The sequence below is a fragment of the Benincasa hispida genome, chromosome 4 (genome assembly GCF_027475165.1).
Source record: "Benincasa hispida cultivar pf3 chromosome 4, pf3_genome.v1.1, whole genome shotgun sequence".
NCBI lineage: Eukaryota > Viridiplantae > Streptophyta > Magnoliopsida > Cucurbitales > Cucurbitaceae > Benincasa > Benincasa hispida.
The window spans coordinates 60,692,674-60,719,907 of NC_143481.1; the positions used below are offsets into that span (position 1 = coordinate 60,692,674).

Sequence of the window (27,234 nt, forward strand, 5' to 3'; positions counted from 1 at the left end):
CGTGTAAGATCTTGTACCTTTTCTTAAGACAATAGGAAGGTCAAGAGAGGCATCATGGTCTTTCTTCTCCTCTGACTTCCCACTGCATTCAGCCTTCTGCTCATGCTTCTTATCTTCTAAGGGATCTCTTTCACCTTCAACAATGTTCTTTGCTGGAACAGATTTTTCACCACTACCATCATTTGTATCAATCGTATTCTCAGTACAGTCGTTGGTGCTGTCACCATTTTCTCTATCTTTACTTATATCATTTTCAACATTAGCATCATTTTCATCACAAATGTTACCATTATCAGGGATAGGATTACTAGTACTTGGAACTGACACCCGTTCTGACTCATGGACTGGAGCCGAAGAAGTAACAGGCGGCGCTATTTCCTTCCTGAGATTCCTCCTATAGTATGTGATCCATGGGACTTGTTTGGTAGGCAGAATGGGTTCGTTGATACTTATGTCAGGAATAGGTTCAGATAAATCTGATAGACTTGAACCCCAATTAGTCTCTTCACTAGTACTCTCACCCTGAAGAGGACTAATGGGAAAGAAGGGTTGATATTCGAGAAATTTCACGTCCATTGAGACAAAAATATTTCCGTGAGGAAGGGTGGTAACATTTGTACCCATGTTGATGAAGAGGACATCCCACAAAAACACATTTCTAAGCACGGGGGTAAACTTGGTTCGACTAGGACCATGGGTATGGACGAGCACAACACACCCAAACACCCGAAGTGGAACATCAAGGATAAGCCGATTATCAGGATGGGACTCTTTGAAACAGTCTAAGGGGGTTTGGAACTTTAAGACTTAGGAAGACATTCGGCTTATCAAATGAGCTGCTATTAGAACAACATCTCCACATAAATAGGATGGAAGTGAGGTTGACAACATAAGGGATCGAGCAACTTCGATAAGGTGACGGTTTTTCCGTTCAGCTACTTCATTTTGTTGAGGAGTATACGCACATGAACTATGATGGACAATTCCTTTAGAGGCTAAGGATTTCCTAAAAGAATTATTAAAACTCCCAACCATTGTCACTTCGAAGGATAGCGATCTTTGCATTGAATCGGGTTTCTACAGAATTGTAGAACTGTTTGAGAATCGACGTGACTTCAGACTTATCGGTGAGAAGAAAAACCTAAGTTAATCTAGTGTGGTCATCAATGAAGGTTACAAACCACCGTTTGCCAGTGGCAGTAGTAATAGGTGACGGACCCCAAACATCACTATGGAAGAGGGTGAATGGTCTTGAAGGCTTATAAGGCTAAGGTTTTAGCGAGACACGAGGTTGTTTAGCTTGGATGCACACATCACAATTCAAGTTAGACAGATTAACAGTGCGAAATAGATGAGGAAACAAATATTTCATATAATGAAAACTAGGATGTCCAAGACGATAGTGCCATAACATATAATCAGTTTCAGAGGTAGAAAAACATGATGAAAGTAAACTAGTCCTATCACATATCCTAGAAGAAGCATCTTCAGTAAGGAAATAGAGCCCCCCATCATGCCGGGCAGTGCTAATCGTCATCCCCGAGTTCAGGTCTTGAAAAACAACAACATCAGGTGAGAAAGTAACTCGACATCTCAAATCTCTTATAATCTTGCTAATAGAAAATAGATTATAAGAGATTTTAGGAACATGCAACACATCTTGAAGAACCAAACCCTCAACGGGGGACAAATGACCTTTCCCAGCCACAGGAGCAAAGGACCCATCAACGATTCTAATTCTTTCATTCTCAGCACTTGGATGATACGAAAGAAATTGGTCGGAAGAGCCAGTTAAGTGATTTGTAGCCCTTGAATCTAGAATCCACGGCTTGCTACCAGTTATACTAACAAGACCAAAAGATTGAAGAGTACTGGATTGGGCGGTCGCACTCGCACACAATGTACTAGAGTTACTCTGGTTGATTTCCTGATTCTGAGGTTGAGGACCTCCGGTTGCTGATTCACTTGTCAGTGCTTGTCCAAAACCTGACTGATGCCGTTTACCATTAGATGGACGATCATGCAACTTCCAACACTGGTCTTTGGTGTGTCAGGGTTTTTTGCAGTGTTCACATACTGGAGTTGGCTTGCCATTATCATTGATAGGACCTGACGTTTTAAATGTAGCAAAGTCAGTTAGCGAAATCAGTGTATTATTCATAGCACTGGACCTGTCTTCCTCGAGGCGAATTTTAGAGCAAACTTCCATCAGGGATGATATCGGATGGGTTCCCAGTATCTGACTCCGTACCGTGTCGAACTTAGAATTCAGCCCCACTAGAAAGTCTTAAACTTGGTTGGTCTCCTCAAACCGGTAATGTAAGACTCCCCCACACAGATAATTCCAAACCATCTCATGATATAGGTCCATTTCATGCCAGATAAGAGAGCTTGTTGAAGTACACTGTAACGTCCATCGTTCCCTGCTTGCATTCAGGGACTTGTTTGCGTAAAGTATAGAGTTGGGAAGCATTCTGTCGTTTGGAGTACAACTTTTGGACAGCTTCTCAAATCTTTCGTGCAGTGGTAGTATATAGTAAGGGTTTGCCAATTTGAGGCTCCATACTCCCTACTAAAATAGATCGAAGTAAGGAGTCTTCTCCTTTCCACATACATTCTTGAGGGTCACCCAGTCTTGGTTTCGGTATCTTGCCCGTTAGATATCCGAATTTATGACGACCCTTGAAGGCCATTTTTATGGATTGAGACCAAGAAAAGTAATTATGACCATTTAATTTCTCTCCTATAATAAAGCTAGCAGAATTTCCTATTGCCCCAGGATAAATTTGCTGTAGATAACGCAAGGAAAGAGGTTACCGAACTGCTTGAGTAAACTAGTAGACTGGAGGGGAGTTCTGATCAGACATTAGAGGTAGCTCCAAGAACTTCTTCGAGGGTAGCCATTTGTTGCTGAATTGACTCATTTTGCTGTTTAATCTGGAGTTGAAGTTGAGTGAATTGTTCTTGGATATAGTCAAGTTTCTGTTGCGGATATGACGAAAGACGATTCACCCATCTCCAATCTGCCACCCACGGGAATTCCTTGGCTGAAACCGCTGCCCACACTCGGCTGGAATGGAGGCATCACGATTGGAATAGGAAAAACCCCAGGTGCGGCTGGGCAAGAGCCAAGTCTCGAGTCAAATTGTTCACGGTTGGCTGGGATGGCAGCGCTGGAACCGATCGGCTGGGGTCGATCAGACGTCTGCGTGCTGCTGGAGCCGGTCTAGAAGGCTCTAACTGGGTGGATGTCGGATGAGTTGCGTCTTTTTTCGATCGACTGGTGTCTGCTCGTGGAAGGGTCGGCGCAAAGCTGCGATCCACCCACCCCTTGGCTTCCGATCGTCTAAGGCAAGTTGCGGCTCTCGATCGCCTGGCGCGCCGTGGCTTTTGTAGCCGTCGTTTGGTGGCTGATCCTATCGGTCGGCTGGGTTTGTTGGTTTTTGATCCAGTCGGCTACCTGTCCTCCGAGTTGGGCTGCTCCAATCGGCTGATGAAGATGAGGAAGGACCGTCTGGAAGTATCGTCTACAACGGTCTGTACGACAACGACAATATCCGTGGTTGTGGTGCCAGATGGCACTTGTGATTCTCTTGTTTGATTTTCCTCAATGGTGGCCAGGGTTTCATCTCCTTGCTCTTATACCATGATGAAAAAGTAGAGAGAGAAGGAAAAATAGGACACACACAGGGATGTGGAAAACTGTTGGTTGGAAAAGGAGAGGAAAAATATGCGTCTTATGCTATGCGTTGATCTCCATGCGTCGATGGTCATGCGTTGGACTAGAAAATATACAATATGCGTTTAAGCATGTATGCGATGACCATGCGCTCTTGTCACAAGTTCTCTTGCTTTCTCACTAAGTATAACGAGAACACAAGTTTATTGGGGTGATCTGAGGTCGAAGATAGGGACTTATAACTCAATAATGTTTGTGAAGTAATGCGTTTGAGACGATGAATAAAAGTAAAAAGCAAAAGTTAATGGATTATGCGCTGCTCCTACTCCTAACTAAACAGATTGACCAATGGAAGTTTAACTATGAGAATTGGAAGAGATGCAACAACTGTTAACGCATAATAAGGTTCATTATATTAAGTCGCTCGAGTAATGCGTTTGAGGCGATGAATAAAAGTAAAAAGCAAAAGTTAATGGATTATGCGCTACTCCTACTCCTAACTAAACAGATTGAGCAATGGAAGTTTAACTATGAGAATTGGAAGAGATGCAACAACTGTTAACGCATAACAAGGTTCATTATATTAAGTCGCTCGAGTGATCCCAGCTCACCACGCTAATGCATCGCACACCTCTCGGTGGCCAGCCGCATGCTTATATCTCTATAATGCATGGTTGCATCGAGCATAAGATTTTGCCTATGTCTAGGAACAAAACTTACTTTGCTTTAGTGTGTTTCACTACTCACCTTCTCAGGCAGTTAATTGCGGCTAAGTAGCTCATAGACAAGCATTGTGACGACTCATAAACAAGCGTTGCTACCGCCTCACACCAAGCGAAGAAGATTAACTCACTATACTCCTGCAACGCACACCTCTCGGTGGGTTGCTACATGCGTCCTATCTCTAGGCAACATGACTGAGTATGCGACTACCTTTGACAACTAAGCGATGAATGTAAATGATGATAAAGAAGAAGAAGATGAAGAATATGGAGTTGAAGGAACTAAGAGATACATTGATTACAAAATGTATTAATGTCTTAAGCCAAAATGTAATACAATACAGAGATAAGAGGAAAGGTGGAAGGCTAGATGAAAACATTCTCTTGCTTTTCATCTGAAATGCGTCAAGGCTGTTGGTAGTGCCATGGATGGATGGTGGAGAAGTCTCTCTCGAGCTCCATCTTCGGCGTAACTCCGGTCGTCACTCGGAAGGGGCTATGGAGGTGGAGAATCCTCAAAGAGTGTCTGCTCATGCTCTCATCTGTGATCCCAAGGATCCGCCTTAAGGCAGAAACTCGGATCCTTTGAAGTGAAGATCCAAGGTGCTATTTATAGAGCTCAAACGCCGACAACATTGATGATTGCGTTCTGACTCACTGCTACCTTTGTCGCGGTATGGGCAATGTCAACATTATCTTGTTGATACTCCTAAGGTATGTGTTCATGCTTGTTTCTTCCGAAGTACCAACGCATTCCACCCACCTTGCGATCAACCTTCTATCACGGTTATTACTCTGTAGCTGCAACATCCATGCGATGAACTTGTCTTCTTGAAGATTAACGCATGCGATCAACTTTGCGATGGTCTGGGATCAACGCATGCGATCGATTCCTACAATTGCTACAAAAATAGACATTTTGACTCAGTATAACGCATGATATAGGGTTAGCGAGGTTTTTTAGTGCTGGTCGACGCAAGCTTACTTTTCCATATGAATTATTGGTATTATTGACGCATAATCTGCTTATTAGTCCTCATAATTCTAAGTAAAAGACTACAATAGCTTGTATTTCTACAAGTTATCAAAAACCCTAAAGGGAGAAAAAACCAAGAGTTTTTCTTATTAAGATTTGATACACAGGATACATAGAGGCTATACATTTAAATAGAAAAATGGGAAACCCTAGAGTACAGTGAAATGACAAAAATACCCCTAGGGCATAAACCCTACTTTCAACACCCAATATTAGAACAATGTTGAAATAACCTTATTCGAATACCTCTATGAATCACCACTATTCAGTATGGGGTAGGCTAATTTTCAACCCAATTATCAAAGATCCAAATAGATTGAAATGAGGATCTGGGAGATGAGTGAAAGTGTTAGGATACCTTCTAACAAAAGAATTCAAGAGCACAAAGAATAAACAAACAGACTAAAAAATAAAATTATATTGCAATAACATGAAGAAATTACAATATACCATAGCTTTTCGAGAGGGCTACTCTCTCCCAAATTTCCCAATTAGGAAACAACTACAAAGTTCTTCATACCTTCCTCTCAATCCATTCCCTCTATTTATAACTAAAAAGCCCTAACAAACTTATTGGCTAATTACTAATATGCCCTCCTAATAACCATATTAATATTCTACTAATAATCCTACTATTTCTCTAACTAGGGGCCTTATATGAAGCTTGTTAGGCTGTGTTGGGAATTAACTAGTAGTTTTTCCCTAGAGAACCACGCCAAGCTTAACTTTTAAAATATCTTGGGTTGGGTTTATAGGCCAAATTAGTGGGACAAGTCAGGGAAATCTGTTTGGAAGCCAAAAAGAATGGTCAAGATGTTGGAGCCTGTAATGAGTTGAAGAATCCTAATTTTGGATACATTAATTGTCGAAAAATGGTTGGTTTGCCCTAGGGTTTTTTTTGTAATTCTTTTATGGGCCTAGGGCTTCCTGTCTGTCTATTTATTTGAGCAGTCTTTCTGTATTTCTGTATAACTTAATAATAAGTTTTGATTGTGGTTTTTTCTCCCTGGCCTAGGGTTTTCCACGTAAATTAGTCGTGTGTTCTTTTCTCCTTCTTCTTCTTCTTTTATTTTCATCATGGTATCAGAGCAAGGCGACGAAACCCTAGCCACCATTGATGAGTCTCATTCGACGACCAATTTTGAGATAGCTGACACGATTAAGGAAGCTGTCCAACAATACCTAGAGACTGCGTTACCTCGCCTTCTTCAACAAATGAGTGCCGCCGGAACGACAACCCAATCCATCGACGGACAGATCGGGTCGCGCCCAACCAAGGAGAATCGGTGTCCAGATCTGAGTAATGCCCAGCCACACTTCAGCCGTGGATCCGTCGATCTCCCAGGTGCAGATGATGTTCGACGAACAGATCTAGTTGCAACCCAACCTTTCGCAAATCTAGAACAGTCGACGGCGACCAGATCGGTCGATCTCCCAGCAGCCTTCGCGCACAACAGGCTGGTCGATCTCCTAGTAGCCTTCGCGCAAACCAGACGAGATCTCACCGCGAATCCAGTAATCTTCACCAGATCGGTTGACAGCCCTAGGGTTCGAAGCCGCGGCGACTTTTCTGGCTCGACTAGCCGCGGCCTCATTAGTGGGTTCTCTGACTAGCAACCTCCGGCGGTAGATCGACTGGTCCTCTCTGACTGCAGTGACGTCGGTTCGGTCGCATTTCCGGCGAACTCTCTGGTAGGTGTGAATGGGGCGTGTTCTGATGAGATTAAAACAAGATTTCTTTTCCTTCAGCAACAACTCGTGGATTTTGGGTCAGTTCTTGGTACAAACTCGAAAAGTATTCAACCGGAGTCGTCCAATTTATAGCTATGCTCCGAGAACCCGGTAAACTCTTTCCATTCTTTACCTGCTACAAATTTATTATCTGGATCAATAGGACACTGCAGGAATTATTATTGGAGAAAAGTTGAATGGTGAAAATTATTTCTCTTGGTTGCAATCCATCAGAATGGTTCTGGAAGGAAGACAGAAATTTGGCTATCTAACTGGGGAGATAGCCAAACCTGAACCCGACAGTCCCCACGAACGTATCTGGAGAGCAGAAGATTCATTGCTACGATCAGTTCTGGTGAGTAGCATGGAACCTCAAATTGGCAGACCGTTACTTTATATGGTGGCTGCCCAAGACATCTGGGATGCAGTACAACAGTTGTATTCGAAGAAGCAGAATGCATCCCGCCTTTATACCTTACGCAAACAAGTCCATGAATGTAAGCAAGGAGCTATGGACGTAACGTCATACTTCAACAAATTGTCCTTATTATGGCAAGAAATGGACTTATGCCGTGAGATTATCTGGAAATGTACACATGATGGGATGTAGTATTCCAAAATTGAGGAAGCTGATCGAGTGTATGATTTTCTGGCTAGGTTAAATCCGAAATTTGACGGTGTTTGCAGTAGGATCTTGGGCCAACGTCCTACACCGTCACTGATGGAGGTGTGCTCTGAAATATGCCTCGAAGAAGACAGGTCTAGGGCCATGAATATTTCAATAGTTACATCTACTAAGGCTACTACTTTTGCCACCAAGTCATCTAGATCTGACAGCGACAAGAAACCTCCACCTGTCTGTGAGCATTGCAAAAAACCATGGCACACGAAAGACCAGTGTTGGAAGCTATATGGAAAACCTCCAAATTACAAATGACGTCAGTCACAGGACAAGGCTGGTCCTGGACGGGCTCTGGTCAGCGACTCAGCGAATGACAAGACCTCGACTCCGCCTCAAGCTGACGGTCAGAGTAACTTAAGTGCTATTGGGGTCAGTGCAATTGCGCACTCAGATACGACTCAATCCTTTGGTTTTATTAGCATTAATGGTAAATGACTCTGGATCGTGGACTCTGGAGCAATAGATCATCTGACCGGGTCTTCTGATCATTTTATATCATATCACCCGAGTGCCAGAAATGAAAAGATTAGAATCGCATATGGGTCCTTTGCCCCTGTCGCAGGGAAAGGACATCTTTCTCCGTTTGAGGGTCTAATATTGCGTGATGTGCTGCATGTTCCTAAAATTTCGTATAACTTACTATCTGTTAGTAAAATTACAAGGGACTTGAACTGTCAAATTGTTTTCTCACCCGACATTGTTTTGTTTCAGGATCTGAACTCGGGAACGACGATTAGCACTACCCGGCACGATAGGGGGGGCTCTATTTCCTGACTGATGAAACTTCCTTTAAGGATGGTTATAGGACTAGTTTTATTTCTTTGAATTTCTCTACTGTTGAGACCGATTTTATGTTATGGCATTACCGTCTGGGACATCCCAATTTTCAATATATGAAGTATCTTTTTCCGCATATATTTCATAATATTAATTTATCATTCTTACAGTGCGATATGTGTATCCGGGCTAAACAAAGTCGTGTTTCGTTTCACTCTCAACCTTACAAGCCGTCCAAACTGTTCAGTTTTATCCACAGTGATGTTTAGGGTCCCTCACCAACCACTAACTCTACAGGCAAACGGTGGTTCGTCACCTTTATTGACGATCACACCAGACTGACCTGGGTCTTCCTTTTGACCGATAAGTCTGAGGTGTCCTCTGTTTTCCAACAATTTTATGCGACCGTAGAAACCCAGTTCAACACAAAAATTGCCATTTTACGGAGTGACAGCGGGTGTGAATTCATTAATAACTCGTTTAGGGACTTCTTGGTATCTAAAGGAATTATCCATCAAAGCTCGTGTGTCTATACTCCCCAGCAAAACGGAGTAGCCGAGAGGAAAAATAGGCATCTAATAGAGGCCACTCGTTCCCCTATGATATCTACCTCTCTTCCTTCCTATCTGTGGGGCGATGCTATCCTCACTGCAACCCACCTTATCAACCACATGCCTTCCCGTGTCTTATCCTTTCATACTCCCCTCGACTTTTTCAAAGAATCGTATCCCAACACCCATTTAATTCCTGCCGTACCTCTGCGGGTGTTTGGATGTGTTGTCTTTGTCCATACCCTTGGTCCTAGTAGTACGAAATTCACTTCTCGTGCCCAGAAATGTGTCTTTGTTGGGTACCCTCTCCATCAACGTGGGTACAAGTGTTATCATCCCTCGTCTCGAAAGTACTTTGTGTTTATGGACGTCACCTTTCTCGAGGATCAGCCTTTCTTTCCCGTTAGTCCTCTTCAGGGGGAGAGTCCTAGTGAAGAGGCTAACTGGTCCACGTACTCCATTCCCCTAGAGGTGTCGGCTGAACCTGAACATCCTAGCCCTGTTCTCCCTAGTCCCGTTCTTCCCACTAATCAAGTCCCTTGGATAACTTACTACAAGAAGAATCTCAGGAAGGAAACAGTGCCGCCTGTCGCTTCTCCGGCTCCAGTTCATGAGTCTGACTCGGTCTCAGTTCTAGGTATGAATATCCCTGTTTGTGATATTGATGATTGTGTTGAGACTAATAATTGTAAAGTGGACAGAGATATAGAGATTGATGCAAATGATGAGAAAATAGAGGAAATTGATGCAAATGATGAGAAAATAGAGGGAATTGAGGATGGAGAAACTGATGGAAAAGACAACACTGAGGAAATAACTCCAGCAAACGAGAATAGTGGAAGGGAAGGTGATTGTGTGGGAAGTCCTTCTAAAGAAAGATCCATAGATCAGATGGCTAGTTGCAGTAAGAAACTTGGAATAGAGGAAAATCGTGATGTGTCTCTCGATCTTCCAATTGCCTTGAGAAAAGGGACTAGGTCATGTACAAAGTTCCCTATGCATAGTTACATGACATATAGTAACCTATCTCCGGAGTTCAAGGCTCTTACTACCAATTTAGATTCGGTGATGGTTCCAAATAATATACAAGTTGCCATGGAAACTCCCGAGTGGAAGGCTGTAGTTATAGAAGAAATGAGAGTTCTAGAGAAAAATGGGACATGGGAACAGGTTGCTCTTCCTGAGGGGCACAAGACGGTTGGATGTAAATGGGTTTTTACTGTCAAGTACAAATCTGATGGCTTGATTGACAGATACAAGGCGAGACTGGTAGCCAAAGGCTTTAACCAGACCTTTGGTATTGATTACTCTGAGACATTCTCTCCTGTGGTCAAACTCAATACGATCCGGGTACTGTTATCTGTTACTGTTAATAAAGATTGGCCTTTGCACTAATTGGATGTGAAGAATGCGTTTCTTAATGGAGAACTCGAAGAAGAAGTCTATATGAGCCCTCCACCTGGCTTCGAACACCAGTTTAACCATCGGGTTTGTAGATTGAAGAAGTCACTGTATGGGTTGAAATAGTCTCCAAGAGCTTGGTTTGATAGATTCACCACATTTGTAAAGCATAGGGGTATGATCAGGGGCACTCAGACCACACGTTGTTTACAAAAAAGTCGAGTTCAGGAAAGACCTTAGTACTTATTGTGTATGTAGATGACATTGTTCTGACCGATGATGATACTGATGAAATTATGAGACTTAAAACAAAGATGGCTGAAGAATTTGAAATTAAAGATCTGGGAAAATTGCGATACTTCCTTGGGATGGAGGTGGCTCGATCGAAAGAAGGTATCTTTGTCTCATAACGAAAATATACTCTAGATTTCCTCAAAGAAACAGGAATGACTGGGTGTAAACCTGTAGACACCCCTGCAGAGTATAATTCCAAACTGAGTAATGTTAATAATGGAGCCCCTGTTAGTAAAGAGTGATAACAACGATTAGTCGGGAAGTTGATATATTTATCTCACATGAGACCTGATATATCGTATGCCGTGAGTGTTGTTAGTCAGTTCATGTAAGCTCCCTATGAGAAACATATGATAGCCGTTGAACGCATCCTACGGTATCTAAAGCGCACTCCTGGTAAAGGTCTTCTGTTCAGGAAATCTAGTAAATGTGGTATAGAAGCATATACAAATTTGGACTGGGCTAGATCTGCTGTTGATAGAAAGTCTGTCTGAGTATTGCACTTTTGTCTGGAACAATCTGGTCACTTGGAGAAGTAAGAAATAGGGAGTGGTTGCCAGGAGTAATGCAGAAGCCGAGTACAGGGCCATGAGTTTGGGGATATGTGAAGAAATCTGGTTGAAGAAAGTATTAACAGATCTTCGACAAGATAGTAAGCTTCCAATGAAATTGTTCTGCGACAATAAAGCAGCAATAAGTATTACCAACAATCCGGTCCAGCACGATAGAACCAAATACGTCGATATTGATAGACATTTCATTGAAGAAAGACTGGACAATGGGAGCATATGTATTCCCTACATCCCTTCAAATTAGCAGATTGTAGATGTCCTTACAAAGGGGTTGTTAAGACAGAGTTTTGATTACTGTATCAGCAAGTTGGGTCTGATCACGCCCCAACTTGAGGGGGAGTGTCGAAAAAGGATTGATTTGCCTTAGGGGTTTATTTGTAATTCTCTTATCGACCTAGGGCTTCCTGTCTGTCTATTTATTTGAGCAGTCTTTCTGTATTTTTGTACAACTTAATAATAAGTTTTGATCGTGGTTTTTTCTCCCTGGCCTAGGGTTTTCTACGTAAATTAGTTGTGTGTTCTTTTCTCCTTCTTTTATTTTCATCAGTAATAAATCTGTAAAAAAAAAAAAAAAGAAAAGAAAAGAAAAGAAAAAGAAAGGAAAAAAAAAGGATAAACCACGAGGAGATGAGATATGGAAACTGGCCACTGTATCTCCATGTATGTACAAGGTGCTTGATGTTTGATAGCTTTGATATGCTTGTTTTGTGACCTACCCTTTTACTTTCTCTCTCCATTGTATTTTGTAGCAAAGAACTCATGTACCAGCAAGTTTTACGTCGATTTGCTCATTTTAATGCCATACAATTAAGCAACCCAGCCCCTCTGTACGAGTTATTTATTTTGGCACTGAAGGAGGAAAATGCGAATTCAGAGTGTGAGAATGATGATTTTAATGAGAAGGTAGCTGAGGTAACGTGGTCTCCTCTCTGATATATCCTTTGAAGGCATAAAATAGTGTTTTCTTCCGTTATAGCTTCTTGTTTTATATAGCTAATACTGCCACTGCTTCTTAGACGAGTACAAAACTGCTCAAGTTGAAAGCTGAGATGCTGGAGGAGTTTTTCTGCATACATATTGACAGAAATGGGAATTTGGCTAAACTTCCAGTTGTACTCGATCAATACACACCTGATATGGACCGTGTTCCTGAGTTTATGCTTTCTTTGGCTAATGATGTAAGTTCTAAATTCATTGTTTCCTTATCCTTCTGGTCATGGTTTCAACTATTCATTTGTCTATGATGCTTGGAATTTTTTAAGCATTCATTTGGGGATAAATGTGGTTAAATAATTTACTAATTTTCTATTTGTAAATTGGTCGCTTGGTACAAACTTATACTTCAAAATTTCCCCCCAACACAAAAGAAATTACATGCTTACACTGTAAGAACCCAAAAGCACATTAATTCCCCGATTGGTGACGGTCTTGTACCCGTTAATAGGTTTATTGTGCATTAAAAACACTTAGTTATGGAATTTAATGCTGCTGCTTTGCATAATAAAGAAAAAATTGGAGGTTTGGCTTGAAGAACTTTAAATCTCATTTTCCGGAGAACAATTCAGGAAAATTTTATATTCAGGCCTTTCCAATTGTTTATAGTAGAAGATCGTGCAAAGGTATTTCCATTGACCCTTATCCAACGACATTAAAGGAAGCAATTTGAATAGTGCCTCTAATGAGGATTTTGGCTAGAAGATGGTTGAGAGTTCAAAGAGAGACTCTTCTTTTTAGGTGAAATGAAGCTATTGGGAATGCTTCCATTTTAAAGGTGCGTGACCCTTTGCCTTTTGGTTTGATCTAGTCATCATGGAAAAAAGTAGCTCCACTTTGGAGGAAGAAAGATCTGATCTTAATGACAACATTAACATCATATTAGTAGTTTAGATCAGCACGAATTTTGGTCTGATGCACTTTTTAATGACGGTAGTGACATTTCTTTTCCTTTGAAGAACTTGTGATGGATTTTCCCTCGAAGTTTATGAAAAGATGATTAATGAATTATTTATGAGGTAAAAATCACTTTATTCAGATCAATTCTAGGTCATAAGATGGGATTTTCAACTTTACTTTGGCTGTGTCTTCAAAAAACCTGGAGAGCACGATCCACTGAGATTCGGCCAGCCATTCGTCGCTCCAATTCATCCCTAAAAAAGAAAAAGCCTGGAGAGCACATGGTCGAGACATTTACATGGAAGTGTGCTTGCAGAACATTTGGTTGGGTTTTCTTTCAGGCTGGTGTGCATGATAAGCTTTTGGTTTGACATTTAGAAGGTGTTTGGCCCATTGACTTCATAAGTCGGGGTTAAATAAGCCAACTCCGCTAACTTCAGTAGTGTTGACTATTGAAGTTTGCACATTTATCAAGAAATTTTATCTTCCCTTCTTGCTCTCTTTTGTGCATTTATTGAGGAACTCCATTTTCACAATTATACACTCTAAACACAGACTTTCTAACTCCAACATATTAACTCCAGATTTCATAACTCAATTCGGCGCTCCAAACACCCCTTAAATATTGTATCAACAGAGAGGTTTTAATCCAGTTTTGGCAGTTTCTGCCTATAAGAGAGATTGTTTAAAGTAGCTGGCTTCTATTTTGAGATTTGGTCCTTGATAAAGTTCCATTGATCTTCTTTTTGGGCTAAAGCGTGTGATAGGAATCAGAGAAATTTGGTCCTTGGCACCTCCCCTCACTAAACCCAATTGCTTACCTCCATCAGTTTCTCATATAAGAAAAAAATTGCTTACCTCAATCATTTTTCACTCTACTTATAACAAATCACCATATTCAACTTCCCGAACTAACTCTTTTTATATCCTTAATGCCTAATTATATTTCTAATTCTATCCAAGTAGCATGCTGGACACTTGCAAAGCATGCATGATAGATATGTGTCATACATCAGTTGAGCAAGGTGAATATGAGTCCGACATTTGTTTTGCATGTTCTGAACTGTTCATGAACCTTGTAGAAGTGAAATACACATAAATGCAGAAGCATTTTTGAGCTATAGAGTTTATTTTGTTAAGTAATAAGGTTCCATTTGGTAACAATTTCATTTTTGATTTTTAGTTTTTGAAACTTGCTTCTATTTCCTCTCATTTTCTTATAATGGTTTGCATCTTTCTTTAGTCCAATAAGTTGAATTCTTAGCTAAATTTTAAAAAACAAAAACAAGTTTTTAAAAAATATTTTTTTAGCTTCTAAAATTCAACTTGGTTTTTGAAAATATTGGTAAAAAGTAGATATAAAGCAAGAAATTTAGAGGTGGTAGGGATGTTTATAGGCTTAATTTTAAAAACTAAAAGCCAAAAACTAAATGGTTTCCAAACGGGGCCTAAATGATCTAGAAAATTGATAAGTTAATATAAATCTATCTATGACATTTTGACCGAAGTGCATGGTAATCTGAAACAAAGTTTTAGAATCAGTTATTTTAATGCATAAAAATAATGTATATTATACAAATATATGTTTATAACAAAGTTGTCCGTGCCCTTAGACATCCTCATTTCTCTAGAATTCTAGAAACAAACAGTCCATTTTCTGGAATTCAAAAACCAATCAAGCAATGATTCTCAATTCAATACATCTTTGAGGAACAAATTATCTGCTTTAGCTTTTATCCCATATACCTCATTGTACTTATAATTTGTAGATTGATTGGGAGGATGAGAAAATTTGTCTCCAGTCGATTTCAGCTGCCATCGGGAATTTCTATGCTATGCATCCTCCCTTGCTGCCCAATCCATCAGGTGACGGCTTGCAGTTCTATAAAAGGATAAAACCATTCGGGAATTCTGAAGATGAAAATATAGGTAACTGCTTTTCCAATATTGATACCTTGATTATTTGTTTTCCAATATTATTTTATTCTAGAGATTGATGTCTACGTTACAAACTATTATTTATTCTAATCTCTTCCGTATTTTACAATCTGAGCTTCAATGGGTTCTCTTAATCCTCGTCGATCTATCAATGACCTCGACCTACTAAGGTCACACCTGAACAACTAGCAGGTTGAGTTTGTGAGAACAGTTTTTGCTTGGGTCTTGCTTGTGCTACTTTTCTCTTCCATGTTTACAAGCAGAAAGCACTTATATTCTATTTTTGTTTGCCTTTTTGAGCATGTTTGACTATCAATTCAGTATGTATCACTTAGACTCTCTTGTTTTAGACTCTCTTGTTTTTCCTAACCTTCCTCATCCTGGATATTCGAGTTTAAAATGCATTTCTTTAGCAAACGGTCAATGTTCCTGGCTATTAAATCAAGCCTTTTCCTTCACTTGTTTCAACACGAATGTGGTTTGAAATCACGATGCTACTTTGGAACACCTAAACATGACTTCCTCGCGAGCTAAGGATGCAGATTGCAGGGCATTGGGGCTGTTTTTTAAGTGAAATTTCTGTAGGCTCAACGCCTGCTGATCAATAGTGCTGTACTTTCGCTTATCTAATGCTATTTCCTTCTGCATACAAAACAGTTTTGATGATGATTTAGGATGCATTTACTGGTGTTAAAATCAGTCCTCTGGGAACCCGCCTAGGCTCAAGGCACAGGTCTAGTGCTCACCTCAAAAAGGCGAGGCTCACAAGATAAGAAGCGCCTCAGGCGGGTGCCTTTTGTGAAGCCTCAAGGTTCAAAACCTTGTGCCTTAGGGTTTTTTTTTTTAATTAATTAAAAAATAGAAAAAATTAGGGGTTTTCCTTTATTATTAACTAGATGAATCAAATTTACTAAGTCTAAATGCAAAATTTCTTGTATTTAGGGGTCTCTTTTTTCACCGCTTCAACTATGTATTCTTAATGTAGTACTCTTATATATAGTATGCCTCACAAAAAAAAAGCTTGTACCTTTTTTTTTTTGCGTCTTGCGCTTCCCCATAAGAGTATCCTGCTTTATTGCACCTTGAGCTTTAAAAAACACTGGTTAAAATTTATCTATACACATTTTCAAATACACGAGTTACATTTAATTACATACACGAATAGTTGGATACATGAATCACTAAGTATCCTGATTCACCGCTTCAACTATGTATTCTTAATGTAGTACTCTTATATATAGTATGCCTCACAAAAAAAAGCTTGTACCTTTTTTTTTTTGCGTCTTGCGCTTCCCCATAAGAGTATCCTGCTTTATTGCGCCTTGAGCTTTAAAAAACACTGGTTAAAATTTATCTATACACATTTTCAAATACACGAGTTACATTTAATTACATACACGAATAGTTGGATACATGAATCACTAAGTACAACATTTTCATGTATTGGTGAAGTTATGTATTGATATTTAATATTGATGTCTTTTGATGTATTTTCCTACTAGTATAAATGTGTAAGATTTGTTATGTGTAAGGACCCGTTTGGATTGATTTAAGAAAAAAATGTGTTTTTCAAAAAAGTCATTTTTATTTAAACACTTTTGATAAAAATTGATTAAGATGCATTTGAAAAACTATTTTGAGTGATTACCAAACATTCTAATGTATTCCAAAATTACTTATTTTTAAAATTAAACACTTAAAAATATATTTCAAACACACCTTAAGTCAAGTAGAGTGAAGTCATTTACAAAAAATACAAGTTCTTGTTTGAGTAAGAGAAATTTTCTTCTCCTCAAGTCTTGAGTTGTGTTGTGAGTGCCTACTATGTTTACAACAACAGGTGATGATGAGGTGGGAATGGATAACGAAATTGACCATGGACTACTATCAGAGGCAGAAACTATATGGGCTCAACGTGAATGGTCGATACAACATGTACTCTTTCCATCAATGAAGCTGTTCTTCAAGCCTCCACGTTCTCTGGCCGAAAATGGTACTTTCGTTCGGGTAAGTCCTCTTTAAACTGCCCCCGAAGGGATGTCCGCCTACTATTTAGAGGTCTAGGAATCCCATGTAGGTTAAGTTGAAAAACATTGATGCCTGTATCACAATGATCTTGAAATTGATACGCTTGGTAGTTGGCAAGTTTTCATGGTTTGGAAACTTTAATTGTGCTAGCTAAAGTGAGTGCAAATCAACAGTTACTCGATGTTGAAGATTCAATCTCTATACCCTCACTTGACTAAAAAATAAATTGTGCTTTCAAAGAAATCTTCAACGGAAGTTCCAAAAATTAGGACTTTTCTTTTCATTGAATTTGTTGACAAACGTTGTTTTTCATGCTTGAAATTTGAAAATAGTTTCAATGGCGGAAATAAGAAAACCAAAGTCAATCACACATCTAATAATACCTGTAGAGATTAAATGGATATCAGGATTTAATTGACCATCCTTTTGAGACTTTTTGTTATAACCACCTGCCAAGTGTTTCATTTGTTGACCATAAACCTCATTTAATGTGTGCTTTTGCTTGCTTTGAAAACTTGGTGGTCTATGTATTTATTAAATGTGCTATAATTGACTTTCACAGATTGCATCATTGGAGAAACTTTACAAAATCTTTGAGAGATGTTGAGGAAGTTTGATCAACATGGGGCTGCTTCTAGAAACATGCCTGTTTCTTTTTGAAAAAAATATTTAGGTGCATCTCAGGCAACATCTATCTTTGTGCAACCTACTTAATTGTCCAACCACATTTTGCTACGTGGCAAGTTCTTTTCCCTCTTCTTTTTTTTTCTTGTGATTGGAGTAGACTACAAAAAAAAAGGTGTAATCCCAGGATGTACTTGAGTATTGTTTCTTTTTTGTCTTCTTTTTGTAGCTCTTCTGCAATTTGTATAGTTGCCATTTTGCATGTAACAGCCTTTGATGTTCTTGTAAATCCTAAAGTACCTACAAGTTATTCAGTTTTGCAATCTTTTTGTAGGTGAATTTTGGGTGACAATTTATGCTCAAAATCAAATTCTGTATTTTATCTTCAATAAAATTTTCATGGGTTCATATAAAGATTGAAAAAGTTAGTTTATATTCATGGGTTTATATAAAGAAGAGGTGTAAATTAGTTTTCTTAACTCTCTCCCATTTGGCAAAGCTTGAGATATGAAAAGAGTCGGAGTTTAATTTGAATTTGTTTTTCTTCTTAAAACGAGTTTAATTTTCAATAGAATCCAATTTGGATCTTATTACACAATTCAAGATGATTTCCTTTTTATTAAGAAAGTGATTTTGGAAATTCTTATTCTGATCTATCTACCAAAGTTTAAATTTGAGTTTTAATAGCTTCCCAAGTATTTTAAAATTCAATCCTGTCTATTTAATTTGAAATTTCTTCAGTTCTCCAAGGCTCAGTTCAGTTCACACCAGGTTTGGTAGTTTTCAAATTCAAATTAAAAGTTTGCAAAACTTTGAATATGTTTTTATTCTTTATGATTAAACTAAAATTAAATTTTCAAATTTGAAATATAACTCTATCTTTTCACTTTCCCCCAAGAATATTGGAACAAGTTTCCTGGATGGAAATTGAAATTTGGGAAAATTTAGTTCTTGTTTGATAGTCATTTGGTTTTTGGTTTTGAAAATTAAGTTTATTTCATCTACTTTTCTTACAATGATTTACATCTTTCTTGAATACAGTGGTTGGATTCTTAGACAAATTTCATAAACAAAAACAACTATTTGAAAACTATTTTTTTTTAGTTCTCAAAATTCGGTTTGGTTTTTTCAAACTACTGGTAAAAGTAGATAACAAAGAAGAAAATTTTGAGGTAGAAATAATGTCCATAGACTTAATTTTTAAAAATAAAAATTAAAAACTAAAAACAAAATAGTTACCAAACGAGGTGTTAATCGATGGAATAAATCAAAATCATCTCAATTTATCAGTATCATATAATTTCGTTGAAGAATTTTTAAAAAGAAACTAAAAGAAAGAAAGAAAGAATGTTGAATGAATTTAATTTCATTTGAAGAAATGCTTTACATTGATGACTCAGTTGAAGATCTAGAGAGAGTTGTAGGAGCCAAACAAGCAGCCAAAGCCCTCTCCAAACAATTTACAATATCCGTCATTGAAGGTCTATGTCTTCCTTCTGTAATGACACAATCAGCCGCCAAATATCCCACATATTTCACTGCCTCTATCTCAAATGGCGTTGGTGGTGGCACTTTCCTATCCAGTACCCTATGAATCTCATCTCTCACAATGTAAGGCACCATCACATCCACCACATTCCTAGGCACTCCATTCTCATTCTTATGTATTGCTTTACATCCCGATAACAATTCTAACAAGACCACTCCAAAACTATACACATCACTCTTCGTCGTCAACTGTTGTAATCGGTAATATTCTGGATCCATATACCCTACTGTTCCTGCTGCACGTAACGATAGATGTGACGCACCGTCATCTGGGCCCATCAGCGAGAGTCCAAAATCAGAAACCTTAGCCGTCCATTTGTCATCGAGGAGGATGTTTGAGGACTTGATGTCACGGTGGATGATTGGCGGCGAGAGATAGTCGTGGAGGTACTGGATCCCTCTAGCGGCATCGAGCGCAACAGCAATGCGGCAAGCCCAAGAAGCGGCAAGTGGGGAGGATGGGAGGTTGTGGAGGTGGTTATGGAGAGTGCCATTGCTCATGAATTCATACACCAACACTCTTTCATGAGTGTCATCAAAGAATCCAAGAAGACGTACGAGGTTCTTGTGGTTAATGCGAGACAAGGATTCGAGTTCATTAAGGAAAGCATTGTCTTTGTCTTCTTGTCTCTTTGTCCCCCAAGCTGATGAAGAAATGGCTGAAAATTCAGCTCTTTTAATGGCTACTTCACGACCATCATTCAACACAGCTCTATAAACAGATCCAAAGCTTCCACTTCCAATTTTATGTTCTTCAGAGAAATTATTTGTAGCTTCAACAAGAGTTGATAGAGGAAAATCCTCCAATTTCCCCAATTGTCCTCCATTTCCCAAGCTAATCAAATGGCTCAATCTCTTCTCCAAAACCCTCTTCCCATTTCCCGGCCTACCCGCCACCGTCTCACGGCGGTCACCGCCATCTCCGCCGCCACTGGTTCCGAGAGGATCCTCCATTGGGCCAGAATCATGAACACGAGAAACTCTGTTTTTACAATATTTGTACACAAAAAATGAACAACTTAATACTAAAGACAAGCTCCCAACACAGCCCACTACAAGTAAAGCCACCATTCTGCCATTCCACCGTCGGCAGGAGGAATGATGACAAATCTGCGGCGGCGCGGCAGGGGACGGCGGCGGCGGCGGCGGCGGCGGAGGAAGAAGAGCTCTGTCTTTACAAGGGTTGCAAATCATGGCTGGTTGAGTACAATATTGTTGTGTGTTAGGCAATGGGCCACATGGGCATTGGGATCTACAAGGACCAGGTGAAACAGAATCGAAAACAGAGAACAAATTTTGATCAAAAATTTCATTTCCCCAACAGAGTAATGAGAAATTTCTTCTCAAAATTCCACAGAACACATTTTTCTTGGCTTCAATCGCAGTAAAAAACTCCCCTGTTAACCTCTCCGGTAAGGTAAAATTCTTTTCACCCCAACAAACCGCCGTCCCATTCAACCGGAGAGCACAACTCCGATTATCCCCCAAAGCCAACGTTTTAAACTCCCCTGCCGGAATATCTCCGGCCACCATGTTCCAACACTCCAATTCATTCCTCAAATTAATCCCACACACATGCCGGAACCCGGCGGCGACCGCCTTGTACCTACCGCCTCCGCCGCCTGCAACGGTGGAATTCACACTTCCATTGCAACGAATCTCACCGGCGTTAGAGAGCCCACAAATGAAATCGCTACCGACAGCGATGGACGAGAAATCAAAAGTGAAATTCCGATCAAATTGCCGCCATTGCCAACATTCAAGCTGTTTGGTAGCGTTAACAACTCCACAAATGTGGGAATTTCCAGCTCGAAGTTCCTTCAAATTTGGGCCATTGTAAACCCTTTTAGTCACCATGTTTGTTCCATTTACAGAGAATCTCCAACAAACGACGATGGATTGGGAGGTGGTCGGAAAATTTCTCAATCCACAAAAAAACCCATCTCCGGCAACGATCGCAGAATAAGAATCATTGGGATTGAAGGGAATTTGAATCCCAGAAGGAAAACTGGAACAATTCAAAGAGAATCGAGCATTCAAACTGCAAACCAGAGTCTGATTTGCAGTTTCAGAAATGGAAACAGTAGATAAAGAAGAAACAGAGAGGAAAAAACAGGGGAAAATTAAGAGAACGAAGGAACAAATAGGGAAAGAATCCATGGAAATGGAATTGGAATTAGAAATTTCATGAGGATGAAGAAGAGGATTTGATAAAAAAGGAAGTTTTTGAGTTTTTGTTTGAGAGTCAAAATATTGTAAAGGTCATATGAAGAAGGGGACGCGGTTGGGAGTGAAGACCACTGACTCGGTCGTTTTGAAGATTTCATAATAATTTTTTTCAAAATCAAAATTATTAATTATTTAATTTAATATTGTTTTATTATTATTAATTAATTGAATTTGAGGAACATATGCTCAGACTCACTCCTCACAGTCAAACTTCTACGTGTGGCCTCAAATTACTCCTAAGTCAAAGATGTATTCATTTCTTATTCATTATTATCTCATATTTATTATAAATATTATGATAATTGATGTCTATTAGATGCTCATGATTACTGTTCACATGCTTCTATTTTTCGAAGTGTTGTCACATGTCTCAACATTAAGCATTATTAGTGTTTTCCATGCAATCCATCTTATACTTGCCAAATATAGTGACATTTGGTGGGTTTTGAAAAATATACACATTAGGCAAAGTCCATAAAATTTGAAGAAAGTGTAGATTTTTGAGAAATTTTTTATTTCATATTTTGTTAATTTATTTATTATATTATATTTTCTCCATATTCGTGTTCTCGTTGTGCGTTGTTGTGCTCCTCAAATTTACAACAGGTTATCAACACGAGCACTTATTGTTTTTTCCGCTAAAAGTAGATCCCAAAGGTATGTTGGTTTTTCTCTCTCTTTGTTATAATTAATAAATTGGATGTTGTTTTAAATATTTGATATATATTAAATTTCTAATCTAAATATAATTTTTTGTAATAGTGTTACTATGAAAAATATTACAAAAGAAGAATTGTAACATTTGATATTATGGTAATAGTTATATTTTCATTAGTGCTTAATGTCAAAATACACATGGATGCCTTAAAAATGTGATCATTAGAAAATAATTTTTCTTCCTAAAGTTCGTCGTAAATGGATGCACTTGAGGCTCTAAAACTTTAAATCAATATGTTATAGAAGACATTTTTCTACATTTTAGATATGCTCTTGCAGTAGCAATATCCAGAGAAAGGTTTTAAACAGTATTGTTAACTAATTTCTTGTCTTCTTGTGGCCGAACAGAATAACGAGTTATGAATGATCAATCATGAATGTCGACCAATTGGAACAACACCATTCCCTGAAGTGAATGCTGAGAATGTTAATAATCGTGGTCAAGATTATGACCACGATCGAGGTCGTGACTATGACAGAGGAAGAAATAATTATTCTTTTCGTGGAAATCGTTCTAATCATTCAAATTTCAAAAGAACCACACAAAATGATGATTACAAAGGAAAAACTCCACAAGATAAAAGTTCAAAAAGTGTTGAAAATAAATGCTTCTAATGTGGAATGACTGGGCATTGGTCACGTACCAGTCGTACGCCAAAATACTCAGTTGATCTCTATCAAGCCTCCTAAAGGAAAAAGAGAAAAATGTGGAAGCAAATTTTGCATACCAAGATAATGACATATGTGACCCATCCTATATGAAAAATTTGGATGTGGCGTATTTCTTTGAATTTCCTGAAGAAAAAATCGGCAGAATTGATGGAACATCAAGTGTCTCCTTTGGCTTTGAAAATATTTAGATTTAATGTTGGTTTTTTATTCATCTCCATATTTTTTTTTTCTTCTCTTAGTAGATGTTAACCTTTGTATATTCCAAATGTCGTTTTTCTAGTTGTAATTATTTTCTTTTAATGAAGAAACCTGGATCATTTTCATATGTTGGACGACTAAAAAATGAGTAAAAAAAGATGTGTCTGGTAGACAGTGCAACTACGCGTACAATACTTGCAAGTAGAAAATATTTTTTCAAACTGATAATGTTAGAAGCAAAAGTCAATACAAAATTAGGTTCTGCAAATTTGATTGAAGGTTTGGAAAAGTAAATATTATTTTGCCTAAAGGAACAAAATTTACAATTGGCAATGGATTGTTCTCTAGTCAATCAAAGAGAAATCTACTTAGTTTTCAAGATATACGTTGTAATGGTTATCATATTGAGACTCATAGAAAGAATAATATAGAGTATCTTTATATCATATCTACTATCTCATATGAAAAACGTATACTGGAAGAGTTGTCTGCTTTATCTTCTGGATTATATTAAACTTATATACGAGCAATTGAAACATATGCAACAATGAACCTGAAGTTCTTGAATCCAGACATATTTACAATTTGGCATGACAAATTAAGTCATCAAATGTCTTCAAATGGACATCCATTGAAGAGCCAGAAGATTCTTCAATTTAATGAATTATCATGTGATGCTTGATCTCAAGGAAAATCGATAATTAGACCATCACCAGCTAAAGTGGGGACTGAATCACCTATATTTTTAGAACGAACTCATGGTGATATATGTGGACCTATTAACCCACTAAGTGAACCATTTAGATATTATGTGGTATTAATAGATGCATTCAGCAAATGATTAAATGTGTGCTTATTATCAATCCAAAATCTTGCATTTGCAAGATTAGTTGCTCAAACAATTAAGTTAAGAGTACAATTTCCTGATTATATAATCAGAGACCATTCGTTTTGATAATGCTAGTGATACCTTCTAAGCTTTTGATAATTATTGTATGTCAACTGGGATAAGTGTTGAACATTCTATAGCTCATGTTCATACACAAAATGGTTTAGCAGAATCATTCATAAAACTTCTGTAGTTAATTGCTAGATCATTGCTTATGAGAACTAAGTTTCTTACTTCTGTATGGGGACATGCTATTTTGCATGTAACTAGACCAGTATCTTATCATAAGTAGTCACCATTACAATTAGCTTATGGTCATGAGCCAAACATTTCTCATATGAGAATTTTTGGATGTGCAGTATATGTTCCAATTGCTCCACCACAATGTATTAAGATGGGTCCTCAAAGGAGGTTAGGAATATATATTGGATATGATTCCCCATCAATTATCAATTATCTTGAACCCCTGATGGGTGATGCATTTACTGCACGATTTATTGATTGTCATTTTAATGAGACAAATTTTCCAACATTAGGGGGAGGAATTAAGAAGTTGGAAAAAGAAATTACATGGAATGCATCGTTATTGTCTCATTTAGATCCCCGTACAAATCAATATGAACTTGAAGTTCGAAAGATAATTCATGTGCAAAATATAGCAAATCAATTACTAGATGCGTTTATAGATGCAAAGAGAGTAATTAAATCACATATACCACTTGTAAATATTCCATCAAAAATTGATATCTCAACACAACAAGTTGTCATTAATGAGTCCGAAACACGCCATAAGTGTGATAGACCAGTGGGTTCCAAAGATAAAAATCCTCAAACAAAGAAAAAAAATAAATAGTCAAGAAGACTTAGGTGAGGAAGGTGAAATACCTAAATACACTAATGAGATTTCAATAAACTATGTCATGACAGGAAAGAATCGAACTCATATAGTTATTGACAACAGTTTTTCGTATAATGTTGCTCTTGACATTATATATGAAAATGAGGATTCTAAACCAAAATCTATTGAAGAATGTCGACATAAAAAATATTTGCTTTAGTGGAAAGAAGTAATCGAGGCAGAATTAAACTCACTTTCAAATTGTTAGGTTTTTGGACTAGTAGTCCGAACACCAGAAGGTGTTAAACCTGTGGGATACAAATAGATATTTATGAGGAAAAGAAATGAAAATAATGTGGTCACAAGATACAAAAGACCTGATATTGATACAAATGAAAATAATAAGGAGACCTATTCTTCGGTGGTGGATGTAATTACATTAAGATATTTAATTGGTCTGACTGTGTATGAAAATCTGGACATGCTACTTATTGATGTAGTCACGACATATTTATATGGATTTCTTGATAATGATACTTATAAGAGAATCTCGAAAGAATTTAAGGTACCTGAAACATCTAAATCAAATTCCCAGAAATTATATTCAGTAAAGTTACAAAGATCGATATATAGATTAAAACAATCAAGACGAATGTGGTACAATTGCCTGAGTGGATATTTGTTGAAAGAAAGATATTAAAACATTCCAATATGTCCACGTCTTTTTATAAAGAAGTCATAGTCGGGATTTGCTATTATAACTGTATATGTTAATGATTTAAATATAATTGGAACTTTTGAAGAGCTTTCAAAGGCAATAGAATATCGTAAGAAAGAATTTGAGATGAAAGATCTCGGAAGAACAAAATTTTTCCTTGACTTGTAAATTGGGCATTTAGCAGTTGGGATATTTGTTCACTAGTCAATTTATATAGGAAAAGTTTGAAAACGTTCTATTTGGACAAAACACATCCGTTGAACATTCCAATGGGCGTTCGTACACTAGATGTGAAGAAAGATATATTTCGACCCCGAGATGATAATGAAGACCTTCTTGGTCCTAAAGTACCATATCTTAGTGCAATTAGTGCACTTATATATCTTGCTAATAATATAAGACCAGATGTTGCATTTTTAGTAAATTTATTAGTAAGAGATAGTTCTTCTCCAACAAAAAAATATTGGAACGAAATTAAACATATACTCCATTATCTCCGAGGAACGATTGATATGAGTTTGTTTTATTCAAATAAATTAAATTTTGATCTAGTTGGTTATGCAGATTCTGAATATTTATCTAATCCACACAAAACTAGATCTCAAACAGGTTATCTATTCACATGTGAAGTAACTTCTGTATCGTGGTGGTAAGTGAAACATATTATAACGACTACTTGCTCAAATCATGCTGAAATTCTTGTAATTCACAAGACTAGTAGGAAATATATATAGTTAAGGTCAATGACTTAGCACATTCGTGAAACATGTAGTTTGTCTTCTAATAAAAATCTTCCAACAATATTATACAAAGACAACACAACATGCATATCCCAAATTAAAGAAGGATATATTAAAGGAGATAGAATAAAACATATTACACCAAAGCTTTTATACACTTATGATCTTGAAGAAAATGACGACATCACTATACAACAAATTTGTTCAATAGATAACCTGACAAACTTATTTACAAAAGCTTTATCTATCGCAATCTTTGAAAAACTAGTATACAACATTGGAATGTAGTGACTCAGAGATCTCAAGTGATGTTTCCAAGAGCGGGAGTAAATATACTTTTTAGGAGTATGAATTATATGAAATATGTACCTTTTTCCTTTCACTATGATTTTTTCCCATTGGGTTTTTTTCTAAGTAAAGTTTTAACGAGACATATTTCATATATATAATGGGCATATAAAGTGAAGTATTATAAATATTATGATAATAGATGCCTCATTAGATGCTCATGCTTAGTGTCCATTGACTATGTGTCATGCCCTCATTTTCCAAAGTGTTGTCCATGTGTCTCAACATTACACATTATTAGTGTCCATATAATCCACTTCTTACTTGCCAAATTGCCTAATAATGACATTTTGTGGTTTTTGGAAGATACACATTGGGCAAAATCCATGAATATTGAAGAAAGTGAAGATTTTAGAGAAATTCCTTATTTCATATTTTGTTATTTTATTTTATTTTATTTATTTATAGA

General features: G+C 37.8%; 2 protein-coding genes across 2 annotated transcripts in view; one reads left to right on the forward strand and one right to left on the reverse strand.

The window, feature by feature from the left end:
* MLH1 (MUTL-homolog 1) overlaps nt 1-18,342 on the forward strand; it is a 29,305-nt gene extending 10,963 nt beyond the window's left edge. The window contains exons 13-17 of the mRNA XM_039028791.2: nt 12,195-12,357; nt 12,462-12,623; nt 15,108-15,267; nt 17,117-17,283; nt 17,867-18,342. Of these exons, the coding sequence (XP_038884719.1) occupies nt 12,195-12,357; nt 12,462-12,623; nt 15,108-15,267; nt 17,117-17,283; nt 17,867-17,911 (697 nt within the window). The 3' untranslated portion in view covers nt 17,912-18,342. The remainder of the gene's footprint in view (nt 1-12,194; nt 12,358-12,461; nt 12,624-15,107; nt 15,268-17,116; nt 17,284-17,866) is intronic.
* Nucleotides 18,343-19,278: 936 nt separating this feature from the next.
* Nucleotides 19,279-21,763, reverse strand: CCR4 (CRINKLY4 related 4). The gene has a single exon (XM_039028240.2). It carries the CDS (start codon nt 21,634-21,636, stop codon nt 19,312-19,314), a length of 2,325 nt encoding a protein of 774 aa, XP_038884168.1. The 5' UTR covers nt 21,637-21,763; the 3' UTR covers nt 19,279-19,311.
* Between the last annotated feature and the right edge of the window lie 5,471 nt (nt 21,764-27,234).

Excerpts from the sequence above, each read along its gene's own strand:
- CCR4 (XM_039028240.2), bottom strand. The coding sequence starts at position 21,636 with ATGGATTCTTTCCCTATTTGTTCCTTCGTTCTCTTAATTTTCCCCTGT.